The sequence below is a fragment of the Bombina bombina genome, chromosome 5 (assembly GCF_027579735.1).
Source record: "Bombina bombina isolate aBomBom1 chromosome 5, aBomBom1.pri, whole genome shotgun sequence".
In the NCBI taxonomy this organism is placed as follows: domain Eukaryota; kingdom Metazoa; phylum Chordata; class Amphibia; order Anura; family Bombinatoridae; genus Bombina; species Bombina bombina.
The window spans coordinates 772,420,677-772,435,486 of NC_069503.1; the positions used below are offsets into that span (position 1 = coordinate 772,420,677).

Here is a 14,810-nt window from a genome sequence, read left to right on the forward strand (position 1 = left end):
TGCACACCTGATATAGGGTGTTGATGTCATTAGACCACACCCCTTCTCATTACAGAGATGCACATCACCTAATATGCTTAATTGGTAGTAGGCTTTCGAGCTTGGAGTAAGACAACATGCATAAAGAGGATGATGTGGTCAAAATACTCATTTGCCTAATAATTCTGCACTCCCTGTAGAGTCCTAACTAACAAACATACCAGTGCCTGAGGAAAATACATTCCAATATTACATACACACATTTCCCAGAATGTATAGTTCCCACTGGGTAGATTGTCTCAAACTGAACAGTTTTCCGCTTTGTCTAATTTTCCCCAACAAAATGCAAGTGAGCTTTACAATTATGAGATGGAAAATGAAAACAAAGCAGAAAAGAATATAAAGGAGTACAAGAAAGTAATAACAGAAGATTTTGTTTGAAGATATGACATGAATATGTACAAAGCCAAGATATCAATGGCAACAGAATATTTTGGTAATAGGTCTACATTTATCCCTTTGATTTTGTTTTAAAGTCCTCTGGTTCATTAAAAAAATATAGCATTAAGAGATCAATGAAAATTTGATTTGTCATACTTATAGATGGAAAATGTTTCCAATCACACCTACACATTTATATCCATTTTACTTATTCTAAGAAGTAAAAGCGAAAAGTTAATGTATGCTAGGAACATTCTACTAGGTTTTATCACTATAATCATAAATACAAAGTTGTTAATAATCTGAACATATATCATTATGGTTTGTAAAGACATATTTATTTCTCATTAATGAATAAGGGAAATGTCAGAAGAAGAATGAATGAACTATTAATAACTGACAAAGGCTAACATACATAAAAAGAAGAGTTTAACCGAATTCTTTGTTGATAGCACATAAGATTTACATTTAAAAGCATAATATTTAACAAAATCCATAATTCGCCCCATTCCATAGCATCACACATATCCATGTTCTAGTGAAATGTATATCCATGTTTAAAGAACATATATGAGGATTCACATAAATAACACATATATGGCACACAAACATTATTTTAATATTTTATATTGTAAAATAAATTAGATGCATAATGTGTTGATTTATTGAATCACATGTGTAGTAAAAATTATAACTCCATTTGTCAAGTATTAGCAACATAACTCATGGAGCTGAAAGACGATTAAAGTGTATTATACAAAAAAAACACCTTCAAGTAATTTGACAGAAATATGTTACAATGGTTACCGTTATGTAACCAGGCCAGTTCAATTTCCTTGCTACAAAACAAGATCCTGCTAACTTTATATGCCCCAAAATGTAGATAAATAATCTGATCAGAACACCTTTCAAGCACCTACTGACCTAATTTGATTAGAAAATCTTAAATGACGAACCATCCATTGCCTGTTTTAAAATGTTCCCTTCTCTAAACCTTTGCAACATACGTTTGTACTCTAGAAGATGAGATCACACAAGGGAATTATATAGTAGTAAAACAATACTTTCTCCATGAGTGTCTACACTCATTTATTACGCTTTTTTTTTTTTTTTAAATCTTTGAGTACGTTGCCTGATGTTGGACACTACATGTTTGTTGTCTAGAAAATCCCCCAAATTCTTTTTAAACCCTTTTTCCTTGAGATGTGTCCATTTTTTATAGTTGGTATCAAGCTTAACTTTGTTTCCCAGATATAAAATTGTACATTTTAGTTGTCATCTGGTAAACCATACATCCAGTTTGTACAAATCCTACAGCTAATTTATTCGGTTATATATCACAATCAAATACAGAAACACTGATCATTAAAACTCATGAAATAAACTATATGAGGAAACTCACTGATCACTTTAGCTAGAGTATGATCCATATACTAGAACCCTATGTTCCTACTGTTCAGCACACATAACCTGCTATGTTTTATGAATACAATTGATGAGGATGCCTAAATAATACTTTTCTTCTTAGAAGAAGAATACATTTTCTAAATTAGCAACTTTATAATGATCAATCCTACTTATTCATTAGAAAAGATTTGTAATATACTGTAGCATCAATCGTGCATAAACACCCATTGCCTGTTTTGATATAAACACCTTTTATCTAACCTATTTGTCATGTGACTATGCTTCACGTTAATTGCTGTTTATTGCATATGCATGATAGATTTTGTAACATTTATTGACTAGCAAATAAGTATAATGTGCTATTTTACATCCATAATTCGCCTGCAAATACATTTGTAGCACACATATTAGTAATTGTTCCATGGCTTTATATGAATTCATTTTCGCTGTTTTACTTCTCATCATGAAGGATACATTATAATTAATAACTTTTATCAGAATAACATTAGTTATTCAATACAAATATGTCTATGGTAGCATTTCTTTCTTTTAAAGGGACAGTCTGCTGCAATTGAAATGCACATCAATTTATTTCACATTTGCATAGAAGCAACGTCTGCATTAGCAAAAATGCTATCACTGTTTTAAGTGTGAGTTTTTATTGTGCACGTGCACATGAATCATATCTAAAGCTAAACCCAACATTTTTACAGCATGTGATTTTAAACAACTTTTCAATTTACTTCTATGATCAAATTTTATTTGTTTTCTTGATATCTTTTGTTGAAAAGCAGGGAGTTGTGCTCAGAAGCTGGCCCATTGCTGGGGCACTATATGGCAGCAGTTTTGCAAGATTGATATCCATTTGCAAGAGCACTAGATGGCAGCACGATTTCCTGCCTGCCATATAGTGCTCCAAGATATCGCTTGAATACAGAATATCATGGGAATGAAGCATATTTTATAATATAAATAAATGGGAAACGTTTTTAACATGGTATGCTCTGACTGAATCACAAAAGAACATTTTTGGGTTCATATCCCTTTAACCCCTTCACCCAAATGGACGTATATATTTGTTGTGCTGTATTTTGGCTACCGTTCTGCACAATGTATATATACGCCTGAGCTTCAGGAAGCTCCAGTAGTCTCGGCTGTTAAGTAAAAGCCAAGAGTTGGAGTTCCTGAGGTCCAGGCATCTGCCCGCATCAGTGTTCCGGTTCCATATAAGGGCAGATGCCAGATTGTTACAGACGGTGAACACTGTGTGTATCACCGTCTGTGACGATTACCTGCTGGTACCGGCAAAAGGTGTGGGAAGGAATCCGATAGGTGGGCAGCCAGTAAAGCAGTGGAGGGAGGAGGCGGACAATAGAGGGGGAGAGTTAGAGAATTGTTTGGGAGGGATAAGGGAGGTTGGAGGGTAAGAGGGGATCCCACACTGCAGCAAATATAAAAAATATTTAATTTAAAAAAAATGCCTTAAATCTTGATACCGGCAGACTGTCTGCCAGTACCTAAAGATTAAGGTGACCAGTGGGGGTTGAGGGAAGGAAGAGAGCTGTTTGGAAGAAATCAGGCAGGGATCAGAGAGGGATTACCTGGAATTTAGGGGCTGGACTGTACTGTGAAGTCATGATCAGACTGATATGCTTCAGGAAAGTTCTTCACTGTGAAAGGCACATATTGAGCAAAAAGAGGCGGTTTCTTGCGTGGTAACTAGCCATAGAATAAGCTATTAAACTATTTTTCGTTCCCAGGTTGAGTGATTGTCTCTATTTATTTATGCAAATTATGACACTTAGGGAAGTCTCCCTAAGTGTGATGCGGGGATCCAGACGTGGACCCGTTGCTCAGTGTGCTTAGAGGGATATGGCTGCAGCTCACTGACGAGGCCCACAATAGGCCGAAACGTACGTCTGGGGTTTTGATGTTTCTCTTGTTCAGAGAGGGATTGCCTGGTATTTCGGGGCTGGACTGTACTGTGAAGTCAGGATCAGACTGATATGCTTCAGGAAAGTTATTCTCTATGAAAGGCACATATTGAGCAAAAAGAGGCTGCTTCTTGGGTGGTAACTAGCCATAGAATAAGCTATGATGCTACAGTTCGTTCCCAGGTTGAGCGCTTCTCTCTTTTTATTCAGGGATCAGGAGGTGGACAGTGTCAGATGGAAGGGTAATGTTTACACTAAAACTAAAATGAACCTTACAAGCTACCTAATTTACCACTTCACTGCCAGGCAATAAAAGAAGTTTGGTGCACAGCTGCAATTGGCGGCCTTCTAATTAACAAAAAGGAATGGCTAAGACATATATGGCTGCTATATCCCAGTGAACCTTTTACAGCCATGTGTGCCATGATTGCACAAGCAGTATGTGAATAATTTCAGTAAGAAACCAAGTGTTTGTGAAAAAATTAACAATTTTTTATTTGATCACATTTGGCGTTGAAATGGTGGCATGAAATATACCAAAATGGACCTAGATCAATACCTTGGGAGGTCTACTTAAAAAAAAAAAAAAAAAATATATATATATATATATATATATATATATATATATATATATATATATATAGTTTTTACAGGTAAATAAAAAAAAGCAAGGCTATATTTCTGTTTAAATGGATAGCAAAAATGTTAAAAACTCCAGTATTTTGGGCAAGTTTTTTCTGAAATTCCCAGTAGTGAAGAGGTTAAGCAGTTTGTCTGCTCACAGAAACAGAAATTACCACTAGCTCTTTGAGCAGAAAAACTGCTTGAAATGCTGGTGCATGAATTATATGTACAAAAGATTATAAAAAGATTTAAAGGAACATTCCACATAAACATGCTCAGTAAAAGCTCTCTTAAAACAGTGATAGCTTTACTAGAAGCATTTTTTCTAATGCAGGTATAATGCCAATATTTTTTATATTTTACAAGTGAAATGCACTGATGTCCATTTAAACTTCTGGCTAGAATGTTCCTTTACATCTCTTCATAATCTCTTGTTCAGTTAAAGGGACATTCCAGCCAAAATTGAAATCCACATGATTGCGCTTTAGTATTGAATAGAAGCATTTTTGTAATATACATGTATTAGCAAAAATTATTCTAATAAAAGTTATAGCTGTTTCAAAAGTATATTTAAGATGCTTGTAACATGTGGCAATGATTCAATTTTGTAATTGCTAACATGATAAAAGCCCCACTGATGCTCTGATCATCGGCAGTACTTAAAATGCTGGTGCATTGACCATATCTAGCAATGCTTTACATGCATGTGCATAGAAAAATGTTAACACTAAAACAGTGATGACTTTTACTACATGCCAATACATGTATATTGCAAGTATGTCCCTTTAAGACACATACACAATATAAAAAAAAAGAGCATCATTATAATCCAAAATGAGGTCACTAAAGACTATAGTTAGTTACAACTGTTTTTCTAAGTCTCTTGCTTGGTATATTTCATTAGGGCAGGAGATGTTTTTTCAAAAATAATGTGTATAACTTCAAGTGATATTACTATTATGAAGATAAAAAACAACATCTAAACATGTTGGTTTAAGTGCCTTTGGAAAACCATTTACATTTCTTAAAATATAAAAAAATAGATTAACTGCATTATAAAGAGTTATGTACCAAATAAAAAAATAATACTTAATTATTCATAGGAGCTCCAAATTAGATCCTATGAATAATTTCTCACCATCTACCAAGATAAGAAAGTGTTGGTAAATGAGTGTTCGTTATTCTTACTCATAAGGAACATAATTACTGGTTAAGATTAATTGATAGAAAACGATCAGTTTTAATATCTTTTGTTAATGATTCTTTTGGACGGCTCACTCACTAAATATCATATGATAATATTAAATCCTTCCACTAAAAATTATGTTTTACCTGTAGTCACACCAGGGACATCTGTAGGGTTTCTCTCCCGTATGGACACGTTTGTGTCTTGTTAGATGGGATTGTGTTGTGGAGGCAAAATTGCATTCATCACATTTGAATGGTTTTTCTCCTGTAAAAGGGTGAATTAATAACAAGGTATTGAGAATAAATTACAGAAATGGAATCAGAAGAATAAACAGTGATAAATATACCAACTTAAAACATTGTGAACGTGTGAATGTTCTAGAAAACATTTTATTGAAAGTGTTAATTTCAGGAAAAAAAGTCAAATAACAGAAACAAGAGCTAATATATTATGTAAACTCATTAATCCTAATTTCGGTCACATTATTTAAATTAGCTCCATGTCATAACTATACAATTATCATGAATATATCTAAAAATGTATTAACTTAGTTAACTTTTCTCACACATTTTGTTTTCAGATTGAAGTTCAGGGTTTGTAGTTTAGTTATATTGGCTCTCCGTTCCAGACACAACCGAATAGCTATATTATATCATAATATTAACAAAAGTGCTTTGTTCATTGATAGATTTACAGATTTGTGATCATTTCCTCTCCTCTTTCCCCGCCTCCAAGCTTACTCCCAGACTTTAAATAGGCAGAGAATAATTAGTATTAATAGAGAACATTATTGAAATAAAGCTAGAAAACCTCTCATCTGTAGCAGGTCATTTTACTATTATTACTATTCCGTTTCAGTAGCATGGTAAGATCTGCACTGACATAACAAAATGTAGCCACTGGCTTTTAAACATTGTTTTTTAATTAATTTAGTAATATATAGCAAGTGAATATACAGTATCACTTAGCTTAAAGGGACATGAAACCAAAAAATGTTCTTTTATGATCCAGATAGAGCATAACATAAAACAAAACAAAACACTTTTACATCTGTTTCTAAATTTACTTTGTACTCTTTGAATAATTTGTTAAAGAGCATATTTAGGTAGGCTCAGGAGCGTGCACACGTCTTTAGTACTATATGGCAGGAGTGTTTGCGAAAATGCAAACGCTACTGACATCTAGTGCTCAAAAGCATGCAACACTTAACACCTTAATAACCAAATGACTGAATTATTCCGTCATGGAACAATTGATAAAAACAGAAGCTTTTTCCCTAAGAGTTTAAATGCTTTCATTGTTTAAATTTGCATGCTCTATCTGAATCATGAAAGTTTGATTTCAACGTAACTGTCCCTTTAAAAAGAACATGCACACTCCAGAGCCTACCCACCTGCTTTTCAGCAAAGGATACCAAGAAGACAAAGAAAACAGGAAATTTTAAAAAAATGTTTACACTCTGTTTGGAAAAAATATGGAAAATTGCTGTGAATACATATTCATTTTATCTTTGCTACAATACACCCAACAAAACTTGCCCACATTTTAAAAAAAACATTCTGGATACGATCCAGTTATTAGGACACTAACGCCCTGTCTGTGTTCTGGTATCATGGACGCACTACTAGACTACATCATGCTTATTTTTTAAATATTTATTTATGTTTAATCTCCATCATCAAAGATAATATCTGGAACAGGAGTGTCTAACTTAAGGGCATAAAAGTTTTGAAATATCTGCTTCTAGCATGTACCTAGATTCTTTAAAGTATTATAAGACCTAAAAGAGAACTATAGTACGTTTATAGAAGCTATGTCTCACAGAAAACTACCTAACTTTATGGTTAGTGAGTAATACAATATGGTGCATTATAGAAACAAGATAAAACACAGAGGCGCCAAACATGGCCTAGTACAGCCAGATAACAGAAACTAAAATCCACAAGATAGCGATTGAATACTCACAAAGGAGGTGCACCCATTGGTGCTTATGAAGCAGACTGGAGCCTCTCAGTGGTCCAGCTCACTGGTATACTTCATGAGTCAGATTGTGGTCCTTGATGGTGGTGATTAACAGGTTCCTGAATGAACACAAAAAATGCAAACCATAGCCCAGTAACGTTTAGACAAGCGAGTGGTAGATTGAGCAATCTTACTTACAAGATTCAAAGCACCAGCAGGTGCATATACTGCAGACTGGAACCAAACAGTCGCCCAGTAGACTGATCCCTCCAGATGAGAACAGGATACCTCTCAGGTGCCAGAGAGTTAGCAGCATACAAATGATAAAAAAGGGTGTCCAAAAAGCAAGTGTATTTCTGTAAAAATCTTTATTAAAAAGCGACGCGTTTCTCAGCTAAAACAAGCTGTTTCCTCAGGCTAAAACATTATTAAAACACATTCAGATAACACTTGCTTTATACAAACCTAAACCTATTGATTAACCAATCGGATTGTTCAAACCTTAATGGTCATTAAGTGTTAGCACCTGTCTGCTGCAGGGTTGGTAGGGCAACCTGGAGCTCTGACATAGTTCAGTGCAAATACCAAAACCTCAGCAGACCATACTAAAAACTAAAGACATCATCTGAGTACATATAATTATAATAAGATCATCATTGTGGATTGATGATGATAAACATAAATATAACATTGTTAAAAACAAGGCTCTCATTTCCTATGGCATTGTATATTTTTAAAAAGTATGCTTGAACCAACTGATGATATAATGATAGATTTCCCAAACATCGTGCTTTGTACATTTATATACAGCCTACAATGTCAGCCTTACCATATTCTGATAAAATGTAAACACAATGAGCAACTTAGTCATACGGTCAGAGCAGGAGATAACAATGCTGTCAGACTAGATATCAAATTATTTATACAGACCCAAATCTTCCTGATGTCGACTGCACAATAGCTAAGTTTGTTTGCTGAGACCTATATATATTACCCCCACTAAGTATGAGGCTATTTTATGTGCGATCCTCATAGATCAGTCTGTTTTGTCACTGTTTCAGTGAGTGTTCGTTATTTTTCCAGGTTTTACTGCTGTGAACAGTATTGACTCGACATATGGGTGTCAAATAATTGTATAGAGTAGAATCTAGCACCAATCACAACATTAGTATGTGCAGATGGGTGTGGACTAAAACCGGAACATGAGAACTTAAACCAATAGTTGTGAAGATGTTTGTGGATGGGGTGGGCTAGCCTAACAGCGTCAGCACATCATGTGCTAAACGCACAGCCTCAATCTTGCGTGTGATGAGGTCAGCCCACACTCCCACCGTAGCCGTCAGCTCCAATCACCTTAGAATATCCTAACTACTTTACAGAGGCCACTATATCCAATGTGCGCCTGAGACGCCTGCACTCTCAAACAGAGCGCTAGCTGCAGCTCTATAACACAAACTAATAACTGTGATAAGCATCTTGTAAGTGCTCAATTCAGAGCAATATATAAAATGTGATTGTGTGAAAAAGTTGATACTTGGTGATCATATATTGATGATTCAATATCATATTGTGTGGACCATGATGCAATTAGAGTATAGAGTGAATAATGTGAGATAATGTGAAATACAGTGTGATAATGTGGTGATGGAAATAAAGTGATGTGCAGTTGTGCTGTGGCGATCTACCAACGTGGTGGTAGAGGGTGATATGTGAGGTGAGTATAGGTGCTAAGCTAAATAACATGTGTAGTTAGACCTGATGCATGTTGTAAATACATGTGTTAGTGATGGCATATGATGTGCTGTAAGTGGTGTGTGAATGGTAATGATTGCTACTTAGGAAGAATATTATGTGCTGTGCTCAACTATAAAAAAATGGCCCAATATGACAGGGCGATTCTGGTAGTGATAATCTTTATGTGATATGCAATTGACTTAATATATATAATATAATATGGTATAGGAGATGTAGTTAGAAATGGAAGAGCTCTCTCTAACCAAAAAAGTGAAAAGTATAAATATATAAGTAGAAGGACTCTCTCTCACCAGAGCAGAGCCCTGCCTACCGGACTAGGGTTATGGGGTTCAGATACAAAAATTGTATTACTTAACCCATGGCCTTATTGGTCCAAATGTATATTCAAACAATATTTGTGAAAACAGGTAGTGTTATTTAAGATAACTAGTGATAGATTGGAACACTAGTCGTCTCACTAGTGTGAGGATACAGTCTTCTAGTTGCGGGAGATTGGCACAGTAAGTCTGCTTTCCCAAACCATGCATCAGCACTGTCTTAAAAGTTAAATATAAAGAATTACACAACCCGGGAAAATAGTGCCTGGATTAACTATCCATTATTGAAGCATAATTAATATGGGACCCTATATGGTCCATAGTAGTGTCAATCACCCTAAAGAAAAAGCTGGAAGGAATAAAAAACTGATAGGAATACAAAAGAGGGGGGCTCTTCTTGTGCCAATTGGAGTTAGGCAGAGGCAAATCTAATCCCTAGTAATAAAACAGAAAAAAGAATATTCCCTATTCATTCTCAGTCACAAAATCTTGTTAGTTATGTTCTTAAGGTGAGTGTTCTGGCAGTAAGACGGATCAAAAAGAAGCCATGTCTAAATTTTCGTTTAAGCCATACGGCTGTAGTGTGACTAATTTTTTGATCCAAAAGGATTCTCTTCTCCTAAGAGTTATTAAGGCATCCTTATTAGATCTAGATATCATCTCTATGGGTATGATCCTCATAGGGTCTTTGTGTGTCTTGTGGAGATTCAGACAGTGTCTTGAGACACTGTGCGATTTAGATAATTTTTTTATATTGTAGGAGTGTTCACCCCATCTTTTTTTGACCCTACGGCAGGTGCGACCTACGTATTGTACCCCACATTTGCAGCTAAGCAAATATATTACAAAAGATGTTTCACATGTCATACGATTCTGGATCACAAATGATTCTCCTGTAACAAAAGATGTAAACGATGAGACTCTATGTGATATGAAAGAGCACATTCCACAACGTTTTCTAAAACATTTGGAGACCATATGCTTCTGTTTATTAGTGTCCCATGGAATACCTGGGAATAACTTGTTGTTGGTGGATTTGTCCCTGACAATTTTACTCGGGGCTAGAGCTGTTTTTAAAGTCGGGGCTCTCCTATACACTACCTTGGGTTTATCACCCAAAATGAGCTTGAGGGAAGGATCATTGGTAAGGATAGACCAGTGTTTCTTGAGTATTTTGTTAACTTCAAGATGGTGAGAGTTATATCTGGTAATGAAGAGAGGGGGGTTAGTATCCTTAAAGGCAGTTTGGTTTTTAGCTTTATTAGTGAAATAACTCGACCTATCTTCTTTCCTAACCCTATCCATCTCCCTGGATATCAGGTCTGGAGGATAGCCTTTTTCAAGAAATCTCTCGCCAATGATTCTGGCTTGTGTATCATAATCATCAATAGATGAACAATTCCTCCTGATACGTTTAAATTGCCCGTAAGGCACATTCATTTTCCATTGATGATAATGGTTGCTCTCAAAGTGGAGAAAACTGTTACAGTCCACTTTCTTGAAAAAGGTTTTTGATGATATTTGTCCATTTGGAGATCTACCAAGTACTAAATCGAGAAATTCAATTTGTTCCTTTTGGATGTTATATGTGAAAGAGATCCCAAAATTATTATTGTTCAGATGTGTGACAAAATTGCGGATATTATCCTCAGTGCCTTTAAAGATGAACAGGAGATCATCAATATACCGGCCATAGAACACCAGGTTCGCTCCAAACTGTGAATTGTAGATATACAGATGTTCAAAGCTACCCATAAAAAGGTTAGCAAAACTTGGAGCGAACCGGGTGCCCATGGCCGTCCCCTTCACTTGAAGGTAATATTTGCTCTGGTAAAGAAAATAATTATGTTTCAATATGAAACTAATCAGTGTGATCAAAAAATCTACTTGTTCACCAGGCATGTATTGATCCTCTTCCAGATAGGATCGCACAGCTCTAATGCCTAATTCATGTTGAATGTTGGAGTATAAAGCTCCAACATCACATGTAATCCACCAGCATTGATCATCAAAGGTAAAGTTTTTTAACTTCATCAGTAAGTCAGACGAGTCCCTTATATGGGAGGGTAGGGTTACAACAAATTTTTGTAAAAACTGGTCAATATATGTTGATAGGGAATCTGTAAGGCTTCCTATCCCAGCAATGATAGGTCTCCCTTGTGGTTTCAGGGGGTCCTTATGTACCTTGGGCAGGTGGTAGTAAAAGGCCGTGCAAGGGTATTTGGGGAGACAAAAGTCTCTTTCCAGTTTGGTAATAATACCCGTGTCTAAGCCTTTTTGTAAAATTCCCTGAAGTAGGTCATAATACTTGGATGTCGGATCCCCACATAGCACCTCATAATACTCCTTGTCATTAAGGATACGGTCAGCTTCAGTCAGATAGTCCTGCATGTCCTGCAGGACTATTGCCCCGCCCTTATCCGCCTGTCTAATGACAAGGTCAGATCTTTTAATGAGTCTGTTCAAAGCTTTCTGTTCTTTATAATTAAGGTTGTTTTTATATCTTAATTTTTTCTGCTTTTTAGCCAGTTTTTCTAGATCTTCCAACACTAAGTTGGCAAATATCTCTATGTGGTTTCCACTGCTCTTGGGAGGAACAAAGGAGGATTTGGGCCTCAGATTGGTATGAATGTATCCATCATATAGATCTTCTATGAGCATGCTGGGTTCGTATACCAGGCAACCATCACTAAGATGAGCATCCATTAGATCTGTGGTGATAGGTCTCATAGAATCATCTTTGAGCTTTTTTTCAGCAAAGTATTTCTGTAATGAAAGTTTTCTTACATAACTGTTGATGTCTACAAACATCTCATACATGCTGAATTGGTTAGATGGGCTAAAAGATAGGCCCCTCCCCAAAACTCTAATCTCATCATCCGACAGTGAATAGGATGAGAGGTTAAAGATACCCTTCTTGTATTTGTCTAGTTTTTCCTTTTTGCGGGTGATGGATTTACCTCTAGATCCTCGTTTCCGAATGGTCTTTTTTGTCTTTGGGGCAAGGACGGGCCCCCATGGCCTTGCCATACTGGAGGGTCCTGATGTGGGTGACCTGGCCCTAAAAAAGGAGAAGATATTTGTGGGGTGTTAGTACTCCCATTTGCACCATTTGTATTCTCCAAGTTGTGTAAGACTTGATATCTGTTGGGATGTGCAATACTGTGTTCCTGTGATCTTTGGTCAGTATCATTACATCCCATCGTATTACGATGTGATTGTTGCTTGTAAGTATTGTGGTGGTTAGGTCCTGGGCTATTAGAAGCTCCCTCATTATGTTGTTGGTAAGTGTTGAAAGTGGGTGGATACATATTAGAGGTGGAAGGGTGTTCCCTATTCTTATGATAGTATTGGTTTTGATTGTGTCCCCTTGGGTTCGCATAATTGTTGTGTGATTGGTAACTCGGTGTAGAAGTTTTATGATATGACATATTAGGGTTATATGTATTCGGGGTGAAATTAGTGTTGGTCCATGGGGAATTAGGATCCCTGTAGGGAGGACCAGGGGGTCCCCTAACTCCAATCTGTTTTTCACTCCTATTGTTTTTTTCTTCATTATAATACTCTTGATTATGAGAGTGTCTGTTCTGGCCGTTGTGTCTTAAGGGCCTATTGACACGGTTATATGTGTAGACTAAGCCCTTGGAGTAATCATCATCATCTCTCTCCATTTTCTTATTTTTATTGTTGATGATTTGCTGTTGGTATTCATCAGCTTTATCATATGTGTTCTTTCTAAGATTTTCGAATTGAGGTGATGATTTGTGTGTATCTATTTCTTTTTGAAGATTATCAATTTCTAGGCCTACTTCGTCTACCAACACCTGTCTGTGTTTGATCAGAATCTCCATAAGGGTCATAGAGCAGGTGTTAAGGGCACTCTCCCACTCTTTCAGGACACCTTCATTGTTTTTGAAGGAGCAATTCTTGAACATCCTAAGTCCCCTAGGGATCTGATTTTTGTTCTTATATTTTTTAAGTGTATCAAGGTCCCACCAGTGTCTGTGTTCTGTTTTGAGCAGTGCCTCTAGTTTGTTAAAAGAGGCCTGTAAGGACAGTGGTGGGTTGGACCCTATAGGGCCTGCCTGTTCAATGCATGCCCTCTTGTTAGCTCTTTCAGAAGTTGACAGCATTTTAGATTGGGTTAACCAACAATAGTGCTTATTGTAACTGGCTAATTAAGTCAATGTATAAAGGGTGTATGGGTTAATACAATAATGTCAATATACAACCTATAGTGGAATATGATATAGATTGATGATTATGATACACAAGCCAGAATCATTGGCGAGAGATTTCTTGAAAAAGGCTATCCTCCAGACCTGATATCCAGGGAGATGGATAGGGTTAGGAAAGAAGATAGGTCGAGTTATTTCACTAATAAAGCTAAAAACCAAACTGCCTTTAAGGATACTAACCCCCCTCTCTTCATTACCAGATATAACTCTCACCATCTTGAAGTTAACAAAATACTCAAGAAACACTGGTCTATCCTTACCAATGATCCTTCCCTCAAGCTCATTTTGGGTGATAAACCCAAGGTAGTGTATAGGAGAGCCCCGACTTTAAAAACAGCTCTAGCCCCGAGTAAAATTGTCAGGGACAAATCCACCAACAACAAGTTATTCCCAGGTATTCCATGGGACACTAATAAACAGAAGCATATGGTCTCCAAATGTTTTAGAAAACGTTGTGGAATGTGCTCTTTCATATCACATAGAGTCTCATCGTTTACATCTTTTGTTACAGGAGAATCATTTGTGATCCAGAATCGTATGACATGTGAAACATCTTTTGTAATATATTTGCTTAGCTGCAAATGTGGGGTACAATACGTAGGTCGCACCTGCCGTAGGGTCAAAAAAAGATGGGGTGAACACTCCTACAATATAAAAAAATTATCTAAATCGCACAGTGTCTCAAGACACTGTCTGAATCTCCACAAGACACACAAAGACCCTATGAGGATCATACCCATAGAGATGATATCTAGATCTAATAAGGATGCCTTAATAACTCTTAGGAGAAGAGAATCCTTTTGGATAAAAAAATTAGTCACACTACAGCCGTATGGCTTAAACGAAAATTTAGACATGGCTTCTTTTTGATCCGTCTTACTGCCAGAACACTCACCTTAAGAACATAACTAACAAGATTTTGTGACTGAGAATGAATAGGGAATATTCTTTTTTCCGTTTTATT

General features: G+C 36.3%; 1 protein-coding gene across 1 annotated transcript in view; it reads right to left on the minus strand.

Annotated features, from left to right (window-relative positions):
* The window catches only part of ZNF407 (zinc finger protein 407), a 1,276,568-nt gene that overhangs the window by 305,036 nt on the left and 956,722 nt on the right, over nucleotides 1–14,810 (minus strand). The window contains 1 exon segment of the mRNA XM_053714859.1: nucleotides 5,718–5,838. Within this exon segment, the coding sequence (XP_053570834.1) occupies nucleotides 5,718–5,838 (121 nt within the window).